The 20,651-nt window shown below is 31.9% G+C and overlaps 3 protein-coding genes and 1 long non-coding RNA gene across 10 annotated transcripts; 2 read left to right on the forward strand and 2 right to left on the reverse strand.

Annotated features, from left to right (window-relative positions):
- Positions 1-1,247: 1,247 nt before the first annotated feature.
- LOC123200413 lies at positions 1,248-6,140 on the reverse strand. The gene is made up of 6 exons (XR_006498553.1): positions 5,999-6,140; positions 5,637-5,747; positions 5,408-5,502; positions 3,543-3,559; positions 2,321-2,400; positions 1,248-1,497 (listed from the first exon to the last, which is right to left on the reverse strand). It is a non-coding gene; the product is annotated as an uncharacterized LOC123200413 (long non-coding RNA).
- Positions 6,141-7,376: 1,236 nt separating this feature from the next.
- LOC123201109 (protein ACTIVITY OF BC1 COMPLEX KINASE 1, chloroplastic) lies at positions 7,377-12,577 on the forward strand. 3 transcript variants are annotated; one of them, XM_044616570.1, is made up of 14 exons: positions 7,377-7,835; positions 8,033-8,239; positions 8,534-8,623; positions 8,752-8,898; positions 8,980-9,144; positions 9,339-9,479; positions 9,589-9,768; positions 10,463-10,658; positions 10,769-10,896; positions 11,174-11,245; positions 11,457-11,569; positions 11,669-11,816; positions 11,905-11,974; positions 12,305-12,577. In XM_044616570.1, the coding sequence occupies exons 1-14, from the start codon at positions 7,536-7,538 to the stop codon at positions 12,367-12,369; spliced, it is 2,022 nt and encodes a 673-aa protein (XP_044472505.1). In that variant the 5' UTR covers positions 7,377-7,535; the 3' UTR covers positions 12,370-12,577. The 3 variants fall into 3 exon arrangements, with proteins under 3 accessions (XP_044472505.1, XP_044472506.1, XP_044472507.1); XM_044616572.1 differs by having other exon boundaries at positions 7,711-7,850; XM_044616571.1 differs by lacking the exon at positions 8,980-9,144.
- A 1,165-nt stretch (positions 12,578-13,742) lies between these two features.
- LOC123200108 lies at positions 13,743-16,428 on the forward strand. Of its 5 annotated transcripts, none has more exons than XM_044615231.1 (3): positions 13,743-13,894; positions 14,788-15,869; positions 15,964-16,428. In XM_044615231.1, exons 2-3 carry the CDS (start codon positions 14,971-14,973, stop codon positions 15,968-15,970), a joined length of 906 nt encoding a protein of 301 aa, XP_044471166.1. In that variant the 5' UTR covers positions 13,743-13,894; positions 14,788-14,970; the 3' UTR covers positions 15,971-16,428. The 5 variants fall into 5 exon arrangements, with proteins under 5 accessions (XP_044471166.1, XP_044471167.1, XP_044471165.1 ...); XM_044615232.1 differs by having other exon boundaries at positions 15,967-16,428; XM_044615230.1 differs by having other exon boundaries at positions 16,217-16,428.
- A 186-nt stretch (positions 16,429-16,614) lies between these two features.
- On the reverse strand, positions 16,615-19,152 carry LOC123200107 (cytoplasmic 60S subunit biogenesis factor REI1 homolog 1-like). Its single transcript, XM_044615226.1, has 5 exons — positions 18,857-19,152; positions 17,712-18,281; positions 17,434-17,603; positions 17,084-17,299; positions 16,615-16,923 (listed from the first exon to the last, which is right to left on the reverse strand). Exons 1-5 carry the CDS (start codon positions 18,959-18,961, stop codon positions 16,764-16,766), a joined length of 1,221 nt encoding a protein of 406 aa, XP_044471161.1. The 5' UTR covers positions 18,962-19,152; the 3' UTR covers positions 16,615-16,763.
- Between the last annotated feature and the right edge of the window lie 1,499 nt (positions 19,153-20,651).

Here is a 20,651-nt window from a genome sequence, read left to right on the forward strand (position 1 = left end):
TCTTCTGTTTACTTTTTTTTTTTTTTTGTTTCTCTATTCTTTCGTACGTGCAATGGTTGAGTTTTGTTGACTATACAGCTTGATCAAGTTTAATTTGATAACCCCAAGGTTGGCTTACGTAATGAAAGATTGAAGATCATTTACAAACATCTGGGAGGGTTTGAATAATCTTAAATATGATGATATATCTTAATAAAATTTATCTCTCTAATTTATTTGAATAATAGTTATAAATCTAAATGATTACGATCTTTTAGGGATTTTATCACAAAAATTCTTTGAGTTAACCAAAAAAAATTTAATCTGAGAATTTTGATTATTTAATTTGATTGGTGAAAAGAAATTATACTAATTTTTTTTAATTTAAGATCTAATTGGAGTGATAAGGACCTAAATTTAAGATCTCCAAATTATGATTTGTAATGCGAAATTCGAGATTTAATTTAAGAGATTGACGAGATAGGCTCAAAGACAAAATAGCATTGCACATGAGACAATGTAATTCCAACCAGAACCACATCGTCTTGAGTCTAATTTAGAACAAATCACACCATCTCAAGTGTGATACACCAAAATTAGACCTACCCAGGCTGCCAATGGTGTAAGGATTTTTCAATGTTTAGTTCAACCATCCAGCATGTGATTTCACTCTAGAGATATGTAACTGTTGAATAATGTATATACTTTTTAATTTCAATTCCACTGTCTAAGAATGAGTCTTTAATTTTATGATGGCCTATCACACTCTTACCTAGGTTTAAGAAATATCAGAAAGACCCACATATAATATACATAAGAAATCGTACATTACCTCTTCTAAACATGTTAACTCTGACCAATTGATATCATGGGTAAGGGGAGATAAATGATTATTTTTTTTCTACATATTCACGTGACATGGAATCTGAGATATTTCTCACAGTGCCTTAAATTAATAATATTTCATTTATCTTATTTTAAATATTTAATAAAATATTTAAATAATATATTATTTTATAATTAAATAATTTTAAATAAAAATACTATATACACATATTTATAGATACATAATTAAATATAAAAATTATGTGTAATTATATAATTGAATATTATTTTATTTTTAATTTAAAATTTTTAATTATATGATAATATTTTAATTATATATATAAAAGTATATATTATTTTATTATATTTTAAATTAAAATAAAATAATATTTAATTATATATTAATATATTAATTAAATATTTAAAAATGAATGTAGAAAGAGTTGTTCAACGACATTATAATACCAATCAACGTACCAGAAACGGGAATCGACCACAACTTTATTACTACAGCACTGCAACTAGGTGACACCACCAGAACACTTCCACATGGCCCCCTACTCAGCTGTTGGATTGTAGGAAGAAGATTCAATCAATAATTGTACCGATGAAGGACAAGGGGCCCTGGAGGATTGATACGATTAGAAAGCAGCACATGCATTTGAACAGTAGTCTCCCCAATGGACGATCCAGCTTCAATTTGGGATACACCCGTGCCATCAGATTCAGGCATTAAACAGTCGTACAATAATTAATTACAATCCAAAATGATTGTAATCATATTGAACAGACTTTCAAAAGAAATAAAAATAAATAAATAAATAAAAGGAGATGTTACATGATCAGTCAACAAACTCCATGCGGGCATAAATGATATAAATAATAAATAATAAATATTTTAAAACATATTAAATTATTAAGAGAATAGATACATTATATAATATAATATATTATTGATATAAATTAAAATACTTTTCAAAATAAATATATATTAATTAGAATTTTTAATCATTTTATTAATATCTTTATTTTATTTTTAAAAAAATATATTATATAATATAATATAATACTCAATATAAAATATTATACTTTTGATATACAGTATCATCATAATCCAGCTATCATATGTTACACCACAAGATAGGAGAGAGAAAGAGGGGGGCGTGAATTGCAAAGGAACTGGGTTTCTTGACTACCAGTTAAAAAAATCAGATGAAGTCCTACAAATATCAATTGCTTCCTAATCCCGGAGCTTTAATAGTAACAACAAAAGCCCAGAAAAATGAAACCCGAAAAAAGGTTCACAAATGTTTTACACAACTAAAAATGTGAATGGAAGTTGGAAATAAGTTTAAGAAATTATACCAAACCAAGTGAAAAAAAGAAAAAGTTCTAAAAGGAATATAAAGAGAAAAGGGGAAAATAAAAATAAAAACTTGGCAATTCACTGTGGCAAGCAACGGAAGGGAAGGGAAATAAGCTCTATGGTACGACAAAATTTTGATGTATGACAAACCTGATTGAAGGTTGCTGCAGATAATCCAGGACCAGTTGATTACGTTCCTCGAGTCCATCAATGCCAAATTGCGAAGAGAGCTGGGAAACAAAATTTGGAATGTTGTTATAGTTATAAATGTTAATGCAATGATTCAGTTTTCTTACAATTCATATATATCAAATACATTATTTTCTTTTATGATATCAAAGCGACACATATGTCCATCAAATTCTACTCTATTAATCCAAACATTACACTTCAATAACTAGATGGGGAACCCTTTCATGATCCCCACTTTGTATCGTCATCTCATTGGAAGTCTAACATATTTAACAGTCACCTAACCTAACATTTCATGTGCTTTTGGTCTAGTTAGTCATTTCACATTTGCTTCATGCACTAGTCATTATTTTGTTGTGCTTCAAATTCGTCAATTTTTTCAAGCTACAATATGTTATAGCCTTTGATTTTCATCTACCTTTTCCCTTTATCTGCAAGCTTATTCAAATACTAATTCAACTTGGGATCGTAATGAGCATTATTCTATCACAAATTATTGTATTTTTCTTGGAAATACATTGATTTCTTAGCATATAGAAAGTAGCATGTTATTTCCCGCTCTAGTTCTAAAACAGTATACAGGTTCTCACTAACACCATTTCTAAACTCATATGGATTTGATGGTTACTTGAAGCTCTTAAGAGTTTCACAGAATAGTATTATTCTATTTTATTGCAATAACAAAAGTGTCATAAACATTGCTCACAATAATGTCTTCCATGAACAAACAAGACATATTAAGGTTGATTGTCACTTTACTCATGTTCATATTTGAAAGAGCACCCTACATCTTCTTAAGATTAAATCACTAGATCAAATTGCTAATATTTTTACAAAAACTCTTCAACATGTACAATTTAGTCACCTTGTTTCTAAACTTAATTTGGTTTAAATACTACTATCCTGACTTTGAGGGGGATAATGAAAATTATATTTTATAATTTAATAATTCGGTTTTCTTGTATATAATTTGATTTTGGTTCCTTGTATGCATTATTTAGTTTCCATGTATAAATTTTTATATTCATGTAACACATTATAATTTATATACATTACTTTCTTTCAAATGATATCAACAAAAATACACAATCAAACCATAAAAGATAAATGCAATAAATACATATAACACGTATTCATTCAAACTAATCGATAAAAATAATAAAGTGAAAAGTAACCTTACCAAAGATTCTAACGAGTCTGAAATGAAAAGAAAGGAAAAGTTAGTGTAAAAGTAAAAAGTAACCAACTAATTATCATAAACAAAACTTTCATCCGATAATTGCTAAAGAAAAAACTTTGTAACTTCAATAAACAAAAATACAAGATCAAATCATAAAAGATAAATACGATGGATACATATAATACATATTCATTCAAACTGATCGATGAAAATAATAAAATGAAAAATAACCTTACCAAAGATTGTAACAGACTTGAAATAAAAAGAAAGGAAAAGCTAGTGTAAAAGTGAAAAGTAACCAACTACTTTTGATAAACAAAACTTTCACATTGAGATCCAGCAAGTGTAGCAAAAGAAGCCAGACATTATTCAGAAATTAAATACTTTGAGAGCCACCATGTCAATTTGAGTTTCCATGTGGTCCATAAATTACGGAAACTAATATTTGGCACATATGAGAGTAATTCAGCAGGTAAAAGAAAAGCACTATGGCAGCTTCATTTGCAAATATACCTTCACCAAGGTTTATCAGATATTAAAGAACTTTAGCATCTTATATCCTAGAATAAAGAGAAGTCATTTTCTTTCTAATAGTCAAACTATTGTCAACGATCTGTAACCTGCAAAATCATAATTTTGAATTCAGCCACAATCAACCAAAAAAAGTTATTGCCCTGACTTCCTGAAAAGAAGATGCCTCCAAGCTTCAAATATTATTCGGTTTTTACAAATTTTATAAATTTCTTAAGGAATTATTTAACAACTTAAGCCAATTAATACTTTTCTTGCAACATAACGGCAGCAGAGGATCATTTGTAATGCAAGTGATTTCTGATTTCAGAACAGAGACGTCACTTCATATAGACGAGAAGATACAAGGTTTGAGAAGAAAAAGACATCAATGCCCTATTGGAGTGCAACAAATAACTAAACAAGAGAAGTATCTGCTTTACTATCTAGATATTTTAGAAGCTACAGTAACAGTACACAGGGAACATAGCAAGTGTGCTGCTTTGCAGTCACTTGATGTTCATCTAGCCAGACAAGTCATCATTTTGCTCTGCAAATCAAATAACCAATTAGCCAAAGTTTTAAAATCCATAAAAAAAGCACTCTAATGCTAGCTTTATTAGTCATAAATTAAATTTATATCTATGTACAAAAACAAAATTACATATGATAGAATGAAAATCAATAATCTGTGGAATGTAAAAACTAATCCCATGCCTTAGCAAGTTGAAATTGTAGCAGAATTTGTCCTTTGAATGGAAGATCTTCCAGACAATCCGAATTCAAAATAAAATGATGTATGTGTGTTATGAAAAAATGCCTTCAACCGAGGATGTCAACAAAAAATTTAATATATACATCCTACCATTAAAAATGTAACTAAGGGAAAGAAGTGGATTATACACCACTCAATACATTTTATTAACTGCTTTAAACAGTTATATGGAAGAAAAGAAACCAATATTGTCCAACTTAGCTCATATTCCATGAATATATGTACTAAAGTAAAGATATAAAATACACAAATCATAGCAATAAATCCTTTTGGAACAAGTATTATCTTTCATATATCACAATGTATTTTATCTCATCATAATTTAATGAATAAACCTTGTATTTATTCTCAGTCCTATCAAAATAATTGAGCTTAAATTAAAACTAAATATAAGCAGGACTTGAAGTGGAATTAAGAATTTCTGGAATATATAAAGGCATTATTCACTTTGTGATTTTATTCCCCTATAGGCATCATTTACATTCACTTATACTCCAAGAAGTAAAACAACATTTCAGAAGGTCTAACTAAATAACATAAGCATACATTAACTGCATTCACATGGCAAAACATATATTACCATCCTTTGTGTTCAATTCGCCCAGTCCCATCATCTAGGGTGAAAGTGACATCAGAAGTCCTTTCCTATTTGCCGAACACCATTCCAACCGTAACCTAGATCAACACGATTATTTTAAAAAAAATTATGATAAATCCCACTATTTATCTTCAGTATTTAAAATTAAATTCTTAAAAGGTATATATATTCAGAATATGTAGAAATTGTTATGAGAGGGTTAGAGGAGTACCTTAGTGACCTGTGAACCGCTAACCACGAAATTTGATTTGTCATCACCCGACTGCCAAGCTTCACTTATCAGCTTCATTTTCACTGGAACCATTCCTTTGTGATCACGACCCTGCAAAAGATCGAAAAATAAAAGCTATATAATCTGTCTATTTTGTTACAGTTTATCAGCAATCAGATAGTAAAACAAAACCTAAAAAATGTAAAGAGGGCCTGGACAAGATCTCTCTGTTGATTAACGTTTTATCGAGCACTAGATAGTGAACTAACAATGATCAATTCAATTTTCGCGAATTTCATAAACCAATCAACAACTGTAAAAAATGATAAACACAAACACAAATTTGAAGAGTTCAAACTTACACTCGCGGAAGAAGGATTAGAATCATCAAGCTAAGACTGAGAAGGCATGAATCAGCTGCTTGATAACATTTGCGAAAATCAGAGGGCGGGATACGTTGAGTTTGATAGTTTAAATTTTAATTTAAAAATCTCGTCGTGAGAATTTAGGAGATTCAATGGTGTTAGGGTTTTTCCCGCCAACTGGCTTTAAGTACCCTGCGTATGATTTGGGCTGGGCTCCGGTTAGTCCAGCATTGTTGAAATTATGAATCGTGCTAGGCCCCGCAACCCATACGAATTATGTCAAGGGTTTTGGATATGGCCCGTGGGCCAGCTCAATACAACTTATAAAAAAATTAAAAATTATGTAATTAAGAATTAAAATCATATAAAATAGTGGACCAATTTGTAAAAACACACAGACCAATTCATAAAAACTCCACGAAGGCACGGCCCAGAAATTCTAAACCGTGTATGATTTCGAGACAATACAGAGCAATACAACTCTATCATGTCTAAATATAATATTACATTTTTGCTTATAGTTTAAAGGCACTTTTTTTTATAATAAATAATATATTTTTATTAAAAATTAAACTTTATTAATAAAAAATTTTTATACAATGTAAAAAGTAAAATTATTATTACCCTTTAGATTTGTATCTTCGCATCAGTTTATATTCAATTAATTTCATTGACCTATAAATGTTCATAAATTTATAGTTATTTAAAATCACTGATTTTTTTTTATTTAAATCTTAAAAAGTCAAACATATTATCTCTAGATATATATATATAAATAATAATTTTGATCTAAATTTAAGATATCTAAACTTATCCAAAAAACAATTTTTTAATAAAAATAAAAAAAGACACAAAGATAGAAACAAAAAATATCTTTCCAATTGAAGACGAGCCAAAAACAAGCATATATATATATATATCCCCATCTCACCCTCATCTCTTTTCATTTATATCTTTATATTTTTATATTAATTATATATTTTTTAAATTATTTTATGTTTTTTATTGTATATATTATTATTTGTGATATTTGAAATGATAGTTTGATTTTAGTTTAAATTAATTTTATTATTTAATATATTTATATTATATTTAAAAAATATTAAAAAAAATTTCATCAATACAAAAATAAGAAGAAATTGTTTTTTTTCACTAATACAGAATAAAAAAAGGTTTATCTCCATGAATAAAAGACAAGAAAATTTTTGTTCTTACAATAACCGAGACAAAGATCAGGCCATTCGCCCCGACACCCGTTGTCATCCAAGTGCATGCAGCATTGCTCATTACAAGAAACGCCAAATCTCTGATAGGTACTCCAACTTCCGTAGTTGGCTAAACTTTATTATTATTATTTATCACACATAGAAAAATAAAATAAAATGTTTACAAAAACAAGTTTCTGTGGCTGCCAGTTTTTCAATTCGATTCAATCTCAATCGAATTTTGAACTTTCACGTGACTGCCAATTCAATCTTTCCTTGTTTTGGTTTTGGGCATCAGCTTTAACTCCATTCGTGACTAGCAAGCAATCATGGATTTGTATCATCCGAACTGCATAAACTCACTTTCTCTATCGGCCAACAAGCGCAGAAATGTAACTTCAAAATCTTTAATTCGTTTCTCGGCCACCTCACGGACAGGCAGGAGGTTCTCGATTAAAAACTTGGCGGCTTCAGCGTCGAGTGACGCTTCGGTTAACGGCGTAGCATCAACGTCACGGAGTTTGTCTGAGAAGAAGGCTTTGCAAGTATCACCGTCTAGTAGTGCCATGGAACAATTAGACATCGAGCGCGGCGTCTGCGTGCCGTTCCGAAAGTACACGCCTGAGACAGTATGATTAGAACCTGTAATTCTGTTAAAATTTTCCTATACTCAGTTTTATAATTAATTGGTAGTAGTACTCGTGTTTGATTATATTGAATTTTATGAGTTTAAGTTATTAGGATTTGAATGTAAGATATTGGGATTAATCAATTTGTGTTTGTGAGTGAGTTTAATTTGGGTTGAATTTTAATGGTTGGTAATCAGGTGAGGAATAAGGTGTTGGAATCTAGAGGGGCTATAGCGTCATTAATGTTACGCGGAGTAGAGATAGTGTGGAATTTGGGACTTTACTGGTCTGCTTTGATGTATGATTGCTTGGTTGGGAGGGATGAAGAAGTAGTTGCTGATCGTGCTCGCCAACTCCGAAATCTCTTGTGTAATTTGGGGCCTTCTTTTATCAAAGCTGGCCAGGTTTGTCATTTTTTAATTTTAATCTTGTAATTAGATGCTATATACTTATCAATTTTAGTTTTATCAGATTTCTTCTTTTACTCTCCATGAACAGTATTGAGACTTTCCTAAATTTGTCTTCATTATTATTGTTATTTTTTTAGTTTTATAGTTTATAGAAATGTGGAGCGAGATTTGAACTTGACAACTCGTACATAAGTGTTGAAGCTTGAGTTTGCAATTTTTTTCATAGTCAAACATATGGTTAATCATAGTTAGTTCAGTTGTTGACTGGCGAGTTTCCATGCTCTAAAGGTGCTTGCAAACAGGCCTGATATTATCAGAGAAGATTACATGAATGAACTCTGCATTCTTCAAGATGATGTCCCTCCTTTCCCTAATCAGGTTAAAGCGCACTTTGTTAATACATTGTCTTTTTACAGCAAGAAACTTTTATGGACTGTTTTTGAAATATCCCATTTTAAATGGGCTCGGATTGGATCCTTTTGCTTAACTTGTGAATGGTCTCATAGGTTGCTTTTAGCATTATAGAGGAGGAATTGGGCCAACCCCTGGAATCTATCTTCAGCAAAATTTCTTCGCAGACAATAGCAGCCGCAAGTCTAGGCCAAGTTTACAGAGCTACCCTACGTGACACGGGGGAGGATGTTGCAATTAAGGTTTGTGCATGTTGCTCTTGTATCTAAAAATTAGTTGTGGAAAATTTATTACTTAATGTAGGCAATTTCATACGCTTATAGGTGCAGAGGCCTCAGATTGAGCCTATTATCTATCGGGACCTTTTTCTATTCAGAACTCTTGCTTCATTTTTGAATGGAATTAGTCTACAGAAACTTGGTTGCAATGCTGAGCTAATAGTTGATGAATTTGGTGAAAAGCTTTTGGAGGAGCTTGATTATACTTTGGTACCTTTTACAACTGCCTCATGTTCTTTCACATAATGATATGTGGATTAGTTTGCCCCTTTGCTGAAGAGGTTTTAAAAAAGAGTATTTCAGGCATATTAGTTTTTTTCCCTTGGCTTTACAATATTCACCTCACAGTGATTTCCTTTATTGTCTTCTATAGTTTAGTTAATTTTAGAATCAATCTCTTTCAGGAAGCTCGAAATATCGAAGACTTTCTGGAGAATTTTAAAGATGATCCCACTGTCAAAATCCCTCGGGTTTACAAGCAGCTTTCTGGTTCACGTGTTTTAGTGATGGAATGGATAGATGGTATTCGGTGCACTGATCCACAGGTTGAATATCAAGATTAAAGATAAATGATGCAATTGAGTATTTGGTCGCTTTCGTGAAAGTAATATTTTCAGATATTACCTAATATCACATTTTTGGTACATATCTCAGGCTATTAAGAGCGCTGGTATTGATGTAGATGGATTTCTGACACTTGGAGTAAGTGCTGCTTTAAGGCAGCTGCTAGAATTTGGATTATTTCATGGAGATCCACATCCTGGTAATATCTTTGCTATGCGTGATGGACGCATTGCTTATGTGGATTTCGGGAATGTTGCTGAGCTCAGTCAAGTGAGTTTTGTATTTCAAATTATGCTATACAAAGTCAATTTGAATTTAGTAATATTTATTCTGAGTAAAGCTACGGCATATGATGAATTTCATATTTTATTTGCTATAATTCTTAAGATAATACTTGATATAGATAGTATTAGTTGTTGATAAGAGATTAGAATTTAAATACTATTGTTGGGTGCTTTCTTATAATGCTTTTACTTTCAAGTGAAGTGGTAACTTAACAATATAAGTGGATTATATAGTTATCATGAATGTTGTTAATTGTATTGTACTTTAGAAATTAGCTTAAAGATTGCCAATAGGCTATGGCTTGTCTACAAAGAGAAGGATCTATTAACTCTTTTATAAAAATCGGCTTTTATTCACAGGAAGTCCAGTTTTACAATTCACAGGGGTTGTTTCGGTAAACAAAAAATTGATCAGGAAAAAAGGAAAAGGGACTGGATCAACAATTATTGCTGGTGAATGTATCAAAATAAGATACCCCTTATACCAAATCAAAGAACTTGTCTTTGAGGATATTCTTTACCTTTGAAGTTGAGGGGGTGGGATGCAATGAAATCTGGTAGAGAAGTTTAGCAAAATTAATGAGGATGCCATTATTCCTGATAGAGAAGTTTGTAACACATACATGTACTAGATTATGTTATTCCTAGGCGCTCATCTTGATTTGGTTTATGTCTTTCAGCAAAATAAACAGATTTTAATCGATGCTGTTGTCCATGCTGTTAATGAGGACTATGCAGAAATGGCAAATGATTTTACTAGGCTAGGCTTCCTGGCCAAAGGGACTGATGTCTCTCCTATTATTCCAGCATTAGAAGCCATTTGGCAAAACTCAGCTGGAAAAGGACTCTCTGATTTTAATTTCCGAAGCGTTACAGGTGCTTATATATAATATAAACTACTCTCACCAGGTTTTTTTTTTTCATCTGCCTTAGATGATTTACTGATTAATGTGATCAAACTAAGATTTGTTCTTTTTTTACTGCAGGACAGTTTAACAAGTTGGTTTACAATTACCCTATCCGTATCCCAGAGAGGTTTTCTCTTGTTATCCGTTCTTTGCTGACTCAAGAGGGCATCTGTTTTACATTGAAGCCAGATTTTAAATTTCTTGAGGTGAAGATGAGTCTTGTCCTGTTTTCCTCATTCTTATGTCAGTTCTGGTATCTATGTCCTAAATCCCGAATTCCTTCTACTCCTGAAAATTCTTCCAACAAAAATGATCAACACTACACTAGTTTCTGTGATTAATTGATCTCTGTTTGCATGAATTAGGCTCTCTCATTATGCATGATATATTTTAAGCTGCACTGACAATTATTAATACACTTTCTTGCTGCTTTTTCTTTTCTTTTTCCTCTGTAACGTGTATTGATTTTAAGTTGTAAACTAGGTTGCTTATCCATATGTGGCAAAGCGCCTGCTGACAGACCCAAATCCAGCTCTTCGTGAACGTCTCATACAGGTTTGTTCAAAAGCCTTAAGTCCACCAAAAGAAGTGCATCTTATTAAAATTGTGCATGAATGGTGACTAGCTGTATGTTACAAGTACCTTATTTATTTGGAGATCAGTGCTTGGAGAAGATATGCCACAACATGATTGACAATAATCAATTGCCTTGAGATTGATGGCGTTCAAAAGTTGAACCTTCAATAACAATACACTCTTTTATTAGGTTCTTTTCAAAGATGGAGTTTTCCAATGGAAACGGCTTGAAAACCTTATTGTCCTTGCAAAGGAAAACGTGGCGAAGATGAGCAGTAATCCTGCATTGCAAGTAAAAAGCATGTGCGTGTCATCTCACAACCCACTTGCAAACTTTGTTGTTAATTTTGCTTGAAGGCTTTAAGAAGCTATAATTACATTATTCTTTTTATTTTTTCGCAGGCAAAATTCAAAGAACTTGCAATTTAAGAGAAAGCTGGACTTGACTGATACCATTAAGGACGGAACTCGCCTTTTCTTCACTGATGAAGGAATCCGTCGACAGCTTCTTCTTGCACTAACCGAAGATTCAAAGCTTCACATACAGGAGGTTTGTGAATTGTAGTCTAATTCGTTTCCCTATCCAATTACAATATCTTATTTATAAACGTGCTAAGATGATATAGTGTAATTTGCAGCTTGTGGATGTATATAGACTAGTTGAAAATGACATAGATATGCCTTCAGTGGCTATGGAAGTCGTACAAGGTAATTTGCGTTAAACTTCTTCGAATTATAAAACATTTCCTTCGGTTTTGTGTTATGAGGCAAACGAGTCTGTACTATTGCTTGTGTGTTTATTTTAAGACAGAGGAGTATGTCATGCATAAGCAATATTACATATGCTCAATACAGAATACTCAATTGAATACACAGATGATATGTCATAATGGATTGAATGTTATTTTATTCGTAATTCAAATTAACCAATCACATTATAACATATCATTTTGATACTTAATTGAGTACTTAAAATTAAGTTCACATAATTTTACAAGTCATTTTTATTGTATGTTTAATCTGAGTCTTGTCTTCCAGACTTTCCCACTGTTCTCCGGGATCTTGCTCTTTCATGGAGTGACTCAATCCTATCAGACAGATGATTCAAGTTCTGGAAATAGCTGCACATTTCTCTCTTGATTAGAAGAATAGGGTTTGAAACATTCTCAACTATCTCAGAAATCTTTGTTTGTTTGTATAAAATATGTACTTTATAACTTATATCATGTTTAGAGAAACTTGAGATTAAGCAGTAGGATATGTCTTGTATTAGCTTGGTAAAAAGATAAAATTTTGGAAATTTTTTTACCACTAGAATAGTTATTTTCGGTTGAAATTTTATAAATATTTTTTATTTTCACCTTATTAATAACGCCAAAAAACTTATTTTCACCCAAAGTTTAGTATTTACCTAATTTTCATTTGTAAAATTTCAAAAATCCAAATGTCCAATTTTCTTTTAGAATTTATTGTTCGGGTTATGGATAAAAATGTTATTTAGTTAAAAATATTTAAAAAACTAAAATTTTATTATATTTTTTTAAATAAAAAATCTAATAATTTTTTCTTATTCAAAGTTTAAAAAGGGTCATCTCTCTCTTAGAATTTATTTTTCTTTCCTATATTTTCTAACCATCGAAACCGTCTATATTTATCTTCTTTAGCTCAGTCTCTTTTTTTTCCTAATAAAGATCAGACATTCTCTCTCCCAAAAAATTGGTTATCTCTTTCTTATAGATTTGAACGGCAAAAATTAAATATTTGAACTTATCCATATTATTAACTTTGGTTGGATATATCTAAATGTTCAAAATTTTCTATTTTTTAAGTTAGACTGAGAAAATTTTAGTTTGACCCAATCAATTCTAAAAAACCAATTAAAAAAAAAGTATTGTTAAGATTTTAACAATACCATTAAATTAAATTTATTTTTATACTAATACCATTCAAATTATATATTTAATGATCCATCGATCAAAGGTTGGTTATCAATTAAATCGGATTGTGCCCTTTATCAGGTCAACATTCAACTCCGTTTTGAAAACATTGCTTTCGTCTGTCATCGCCCTTCCCGTTCTACTTCAATTTGGCACGGCAAGCTATTTTCTCTGCGTGTGGGCTTTTATAAAAGTTTATTTTGTTTGACTTTTTGCCAGTCTAAACGCAACGGGGTTTGACTAGAAAAACAATTGCAAATATTATAAAAATGCTCGAAAAAGCAATGCAATACACGTAAAAGAAATTCTTATAAAATATGCCAAAAGTGGTGGGCAAACAAAAGAAAATTTGCATTTTGATGCGAATACGGCGTGGAAGAATGAACAAATTCCGTAATGCATAGTCTCTCAAATGATCAAAGTACACAAAGGGCAATTTCGTAATTAAATAAAAAGATGTGACTATACGTTGATTACCTTATATTATTAAAAAAATACTGTACAAGAATATAATATATATATATATATATTTATTTATTTATTTATAAATAAATAGTACAAAAAAAAGGAAAGAAAACTGAAGCTACCTACTCCGAAAACTGACCTAAACTTACACACAAACTTAGCAACGTACACAGCAAAGACTTCTCTCAATCTTCGTCTGAGATTTTCATTTTTTTTCGTTTCTGAGGTGATTCTGCTTTCAATTTCATCCCTTTGATTGCTGATTTATTGATTTTACAGTTACGGTTTGGGTTAATTTTATTTTGATTTTGGTTTTACCGGATCCATTTTTTTCTGATTTCCCATGGTTTTTTATGTATCAATTTTGATGTTTCCTGGCGATATAGCGATGGTTTGTTTTTGTTCTTCACGCTATTGGGGTAAATTTTTTTATTATAGATTAGTTTGGATGACTTTTTAAATTAAATCTATTTGGATTGATCAATTTGTATATCAGTGTCAATTTTGATGGCTTTTTTGTGCGTATATCTTGTTGGAATCTTGGAGTGTGTTGTATGAAGCATAGCTTTGCGCTTTTATTGTAAGTGTTTTCTGATTTTTTGATCAAATTTTAGTTGATTAAGGGTTAAATGATGCAATTCTAAAGCGTTTAGATGATCTGGGCAAATTTTTTTTTTCTGTGTGATGATTGTTGATAGGGTGTTCGGTTCTTTTCTTGAATTTCAAGTTTCGACTTGTTCAGGCTGTTGTAAACTTGCATATATTGATTGAAAATATTCATAGCTGGAAAAACTTGATTGCAGGCAAAGAAAATGATCTTCTTTTAGCTTTTGTTGTATGTTGCCTGCTTTTCATAGATGTTATATGATTCATGTTTTTGGGAAATGAATTAAGGGTCCTTGAGTAGTAATTTTATCTGTTGTGGCTTCCGAGTGCTAGACCACTTCAATTAATAATTAAAATGAATTAGCTTCCTATATTGTGGTAAACTGTACACTATTCACTCTTCAGAACTTGTATGTTCTAGTTTCTTGTGCATTTGATTTTCTATTCCAAAGCATTAAAAGTGTGAATCTTTTGTGCGCTATGTTCATTGTTTTATTTCTGCTTGTTATACAGTTATATATGCAGTCACTTTGGGTGGAATGATATGATAGACCGAGGCTCTTTCTATTGTTATAATCTGAAGCTCGTTGGTTTATGCTTTGATTTTTCAATAAATCTCTGTTAAGTGGATCCACGTGTCTAATCGGGGAGGAAAGTGCATATCATGTTCTTCTAGGTGTTTGTGTAAATATTATTATGGCCTTTGAACATTTTCACGGGAGGGGGTGCCAACTCAATGCCTCTGACATTGATGATATCCAGTGGAATACGAATTGGGATAATGTTATTTGCCCAATATGCTTGGATTTCCCTCACAATGGTGTGCTCCTTCAATGTTCTTCATATGAGAAAGGATGTCGTGCTTTTGTATGTGACACAGATCACTTGCACTCAAATTGTTTGGACCGTTTCAAAAACGCCTATGGTATGCCACCCCCATCAACTTCTGACATAAATCCCACAACCGACACTCAACCAGTGGCAACAGAGGGTAGTTGCAGACCAGTTTGTCCATTGTGTAGAGGGGAAGTCACAGGATGGGTGGTTATTGATAAGGTCCGTACGGTTATGAATGAAAAGAAGCGTTGTTGTGAAGAGGACCGATGTTATTTTACTGGAACCTACATGGAACTACAAAAACATGCTCAATTAGAGCACCCTCATTCTCGTCCTTCAAAAATTGATCCTGCTCGGCAGCTTGATTGGGAAAATTTCCAGCAGTCATCTGAGATCATTGATGTTTTGAGCACAATCCATTCAGAAATACCACGTGGGGTGGTTTTGGGAGACTATGTTATTGAATATGGGGATGATGACACTGGAGATGAATTTGAAGACTTCCCTGGCGATGACGGTAACTGGTGGACCTCCTGCATATTGTATCAGGTATTTGATAACTTCAGGAATGCTAGAAACAGAAGAAGATCAAGAGTCAGTGATACCAGAAGAGGAAGTCGCCGCCCAAGTTATGATACTTCTAACTCTGATGAAGGTTCCGTGACATCTGTAGAATTTGCAGAGTATAGAATAGATGAGACAGATGATGAGTTTGTGAGTACAAGTGGCCCCTCTAGAGGTAGCTCTGGTCTTCGGAGGTCAGTGGTGTTCGTTTTCACTTCCTTTCTTATTTTTAGTATTTCAAACCATAACTATGTATCAGTCTCTTTGCAATTAAAATTTTGGAATCAGCAGGTGATATTCAATGGCCTTGGAGAAATCTCTGTTATTGTGGCCAAGTGAAAAGTGAAAATAGCTTTGGGAAGAAACTTACAATTTGCCTTGCATTTTATCTTATTTTATTTCATTGCCTAATTTTCTTTGTTAGTGATTCATTGCCTTCTTGTATTTCACAGTTCACGGAGGCGGCGATCCCGCTTCTACGACAATTAGGTTTAGGGATGATGATCTGTATTAGTGATTCATTGCCTTCTTGTATTCACAGTTCATGGAGGCATTGATCCCGCTTCTTCGACAATTAGGTTTTGGGGATGATGATCCTTGGGAATAGAATGCACAACTGGGATACTGAATCCAGTTAGCATTCAGACGTGTAAAAGCTACATCTGTGATATATTTTGTTACATGGTTGTGCTGATTAGACATGAATATCAAACTGTGGAATTCCAAGTGGTTCTGCTCTGACCACTTCTGTAACTGAAATCTTCTCGCTTTTATGTTTGCTTATTTTGACTAATTTAGTTGTAGCAGAAGATTTTGCTTATCACTAGCCATTTTATTCGCATTATTTGGGCATAAAATTTGAGAGCTATATACAGACGATACTGATGGAAATGAGTCCTGTAAATGGCTGGCTGGATGCAATGTCAACTACTAGAAAAGTAACTCTGTAACAGCATTGAAATTATTTTATAGCAATCCAGTAAACAGGTCTTTTCCAACCAAATTAAACCAGAGAATCACTGTTTTAGGATGAGATGTATCCAATTGAGCATATGATTGGATATCTACACAATTTTATTGTTTTGGGGTTAATACGGGACATTCTTGGGAAGGTTTCGGATGACATTACTCTTCATACCAATCTTTGTCCGCATGGCCTCTACCCCTGATCTATTCATCTCTTTCATCACCTTCATTCTCACCATTTGCTCTCTTGATTGTACGGTTGCTAGCCCCATGCTCCTGTACCTGAAATCAAAAACCATTTCTCTTTCACTATATAATTCTAGCTAACTTTATTTTTAAAATTTTTACCATTATTTGCAGTTAAAGTAAAGGGAATTTATTTTTCTAATCTCCATCCTTTTGTCATCACAAAGAGCAAACTAAGAAAAGATCAAAAGCAAACCTTGAGGCCAGTGCAGCTGTGATGGCCATATTATTTGCAGGTGTTGGGCGTGGCTTCTGGCGATAATAGCGCAAATATTCACGGGAACCAAATGTTTTAGTTACTACTCCATTATCAGTTCTTCTGCTGATGATAAGTTCAGAACCCCCACCAAGTTCTACAGTGTTGTCCATATCACTAGATGAGACCAACTGTTTACCGTCCTCATCCATGTAACTGTTAAAACAATGTAAAGATGTTAATATACATAGAACTGGGCATGGACTAGTTCAAATAAGAAAACAAAGAATTTACAAAGAAAAGAAGAATTACAATGAAGGTTAACTAAAATTGAAGGATGAGAAAACAACCTGCTACTATAATCATAGAACTCTTCTAACTCTGCTTCCTCATCATCACCACCATCACCATAATGTACTTTGCAATGACTTTTTGCTTCCATATGCTTCCTAACTGCTTCTAAGCTGTTAAAAGGATGGCACCTGTCATTGCAGTACAAACACATGAAGTCCCTCTTTACCTGTAAATATATAGAAGCATGTAAGTGAAATTAAATCCTGGTTTTATGAAAAAGTAAATTGATTAACCAAGATTTATACAAATAAAGAAAACAATCCTTACTCATTACCTTAAGACCAAGATAAGTAAGCAGGCCTTTAGGATCCTTCAAATACTCAACATCAGGGATGAAGAAACCATGGTGCTTGTGCATGTGAACCATGCAGCTCTCAATTGTCTCATGCTCAATATCACACATGAAGCAGCAAGATGGATCAAACTCCTCATAGTCCTCATCCTCGTCCTCCATGACAACATCAGAGGTGGATCCCACATTCAAATTAGTCAAGGACTTTGCAGCCTCACCTACCAATTCTTCATCTGGATCAACTTCCTCCCATTCATCTTCACTTTCTTCATTGTCAGCCTCTCTTCGAGGGGGAGGCTTATTTACAGTACGATGTGGAAGAGGCTTAATTATCACCTTCTTCCTGTCTTCATTATTCATTCCTTGAGAAGCCCGCATGATGTGGCTTTTTGATTGAAGATGTTGTGAGTGAGCCTTGGAACTTCTGTACCCCTTACCACAAATCCCACAACTATAAAGCATCGGTGTTTCACTCAACTTATTCTTCTCTTGTGCAAGGGCTGATTGTCTAGCCAGAAATAACGCTTCTGTCACTCCTGGAACCCCAGCCACCTAAATTATTTACAAAAGAAAATTTTTTAGAGTAACTTTTAAAACTAAAGTAAACATCAAAAAATGAGTTGTATCAAAATATTTTTAATATTGAACATGTTTTTACATGATACTTAAGATCTATTTACAGATTTAAAACCTAGACAACTTTCCATTTCATTATTATTATTTTGTTTTATTGCATCCAAATATCATTTTTGGAAACTGGTAAGTTTAATTTAATCAACCAGTTTCATAAAATTTGTTCTATCTCTGTATTCAAATTCTATGTCAAAATTTTCTTAACAGCCCAAAAGTCCCCAAACCCACGGGCCAACCAGAGTTTGATTTGTAAAACAACAACAAAAGACCTTTGTAGCAAATTCACAGGCCTCCCAGATGTTTAGCTTACATTTTACCTAGAAAAATTTAAACAACATAAAACTTAAAAAGATGCAACCTTTAAATCATAAATTCCAGCATCCGAATATTCCAGACATGACTAGTTGAAAGATGTTTCAATTAACATGTTCATTTTTTTATTATTTCTTCTAAAACAATAATAAAAATTGAAAAACTAAGGAAGCAAAAACGACCTTGCGTTTGAGATTGTAGCGATGCCAATCGGACTTGTAATGAAGCTTCTGCTCGGCGTCATCGCTGAATTCTTTGTTACAAGCATTACAGGTTAGTCCTGGCATTTCTATCTCCTTCCGATATTTTATTTCCCACAATAAAATTGGTCAGGATGTGAGCGAAACTCGAACACGACCCTGAGTTCAGATACTTATACAACTTAACTCAACACGACGGCTCGGAGGCGGTGAGAAGGTGAATATTATGAATTGTGAATATGAATTGACGAGTTCCCAGTAGTCGCTTGCGCAAGCCCCGACGCCACGATGTATCATAGTCCATAACCCGTGAACCGACCCGTTTATTACAGGGTTGTGCCTTGAGTTTTTGGACTTGGGCTTCCCTGTAACCTTTACCTCACTTCATTTTGTATCCCTACATTGATCCGAATAGTTGTCTTTGAATATATGGGTATTAACATGCTACAACATAATATGATATAAATGAAAAAATAATATATATTATAAAATATATTAAATTAATACGATATAATAAATATATTATATGATACGATATATATTATTAATACAAATTGATATGTTTTTTAGATAAAATGATAATATAGTAAGAATATATATAAAAAAATTTTAAATTTAAAAAATATTTGTGATATTTTCAAAAATAATAAAATATCTATTAGATTTTTTATTATTAAAATTTGAATTATATACGATATAAAAAGTTAAATTTTTAATATAAAATATAATATATGATTCGACTACATATTTAAGTACTAATATTGAACAAAATTATTTTAATATTCAAAGCCAAATGTCTCTTTTTCACGTAAATGTTTGATGAAACGGTAAATTTTCATCCTTATAAAATTTAAAAAACAAATTCTTACTTCTCATTCTTTTTTTTTTTTAATGGATTTGTTAAATTTTCTTACATATAGTTATTTTACCTTTTCTTATTAAAATTATAAATTGTTATCAAAATTATTTTAAAATATTGTTTTTGTTAATTTTTGAGGTTAGGCTATCATCTTTTAAATTATTGAATGATATATAAAAATTTTAAAATTTTTAAAAGCACTCGTAAATTTTTTTCTATTTCCAAAAACCATTTTAAAAATTTTAATAATACCTCTGATATTTTTAAAAAATATTTTTATTTCTCTAAAATTTAAAAAAGAGAAAATATAAATAAGGTAGGAAAAGGAAAAATTAAAAAATAGGCAAAAAAAAAGATAAAATAGAAAAATTTATATGAAATGATTTTTTTTTATTCTTTCACTTATCAGAATTCACCAACGAAAGTCGATGACAGATAACAATTTAGTTTTTTGAAACTTGAAGGATGTGAATTTATCATTTCAACGAACCTCGGGTGGCAAATAGTCTTTTGGCCTTTAAGAAATAATTTTTTTTTTAGAAAATAGTTGAAAATTCGATAATCCAAATTTAGAGAAATTAAATAAAATAGGAAAGTCATCAAACACCTAGGCCTAGATATAATCCAAGCCGGCTCAGTCTTGAAAGTTGATTTGACTTGATTTAACTCAGTTCAAATTTGTTTGATTAAAATTCTAACCAAACTTAAGTAAAATGATTTGGTTTGTTTTTTAATTAAAGTCGAACTTGAGCCAAAGGGTATTCAGCTCGGTTTAGCTCGAATTTAATTCGATTGAAGAGTATCTTGGTGTAGTTTTTTGTGCAAATACTCTTGTTCTAGTTGCAAAGGACTCAATTGTCTTCACAATGAAAACTCTATCAAATTATCTTCAAACTTGTTTTCATAATTTCATATTTT

This window comes from Mangifera indica, chromosome 17 (assembly GCF_011075055.1).
Source record: "Mangifera indica cultivar Alphonso chromosome 17, CATAS_Mindica_2.1, whole genome shotgun sequence".
NCBI lineage: Eukaryota > Viridiplantae > Streptophyta > Magnoliopsida > Sapindales > Anacardiaceae > Mangifera > Mangifera indica.

What these genes read in the sequence shown, in the direction of transcription:
- LOC123200108 (XM_044615227.1), top strand. Translation starts at nt 14,971, where the DNA reads ATGGCCTTTGAACATTTTCACGGGAGGGGGTGCCAACTCAATGCCTCT. An exon ending in GGTAGCTCTGGTCTTCGGAG is followed by an intron (nt 15,870 to 16,127) that starts GTCAGTGGTGTT and finishes TGTATTTCACAG; the next exon opens with TTCACGGAGGCGGCGATCCC.
- LOC123201109 (XM_044616570.1), top strand. Translation starts at nt 7,536, where the DNA reads ATGGATTTGTATCATCCGAACTGCATAAACTCACTTTCTCTATCGGCC. An exon ending in CTTTTATCAAAGCTGGCCAG is followed by an intron (nt 8,240 to 8,533) that starts GTTTGTCATTTT and finishes CATGCTCTAAAG; the next exon opens with GTGCTTGCAAACAGGCCTGA. An exon ending in CAGATTTTAAATTTCTTGAG is followed by an intron (nt 10,897 to 11,173) that starts GTGAAGATGAGT and finishes GTTGTAAACTAG; the next exon opens with GTTGCTTATCCATATGTGGC.
- LOC123200107 (XM_044615226.1), bottom strand. Translation starts at nt 18,961, where the DNA reads ATGCCAGGACTAACCTGTAATGCTTGTAACAAAGAATTCAGCGATGAC. An exon ending in TTACTTATCTTGGTCTTAAG is followed by an intron (nt 17,604 to 17,711) that starts GTAATGAGTAAG and finishes ATATATTTACAG; the next exon opens with GTAAAGAGGGACTTCATGTG. An exon ending in ACAGCTGCACTGGCCTCAAG is followed by an intron (nt 16,924 to 17,083) that starts GTTTGCTTTTGA and finishes TTTTGATTTCAG; the next exon opens with GTACAGGAGCATGGGGCTAG.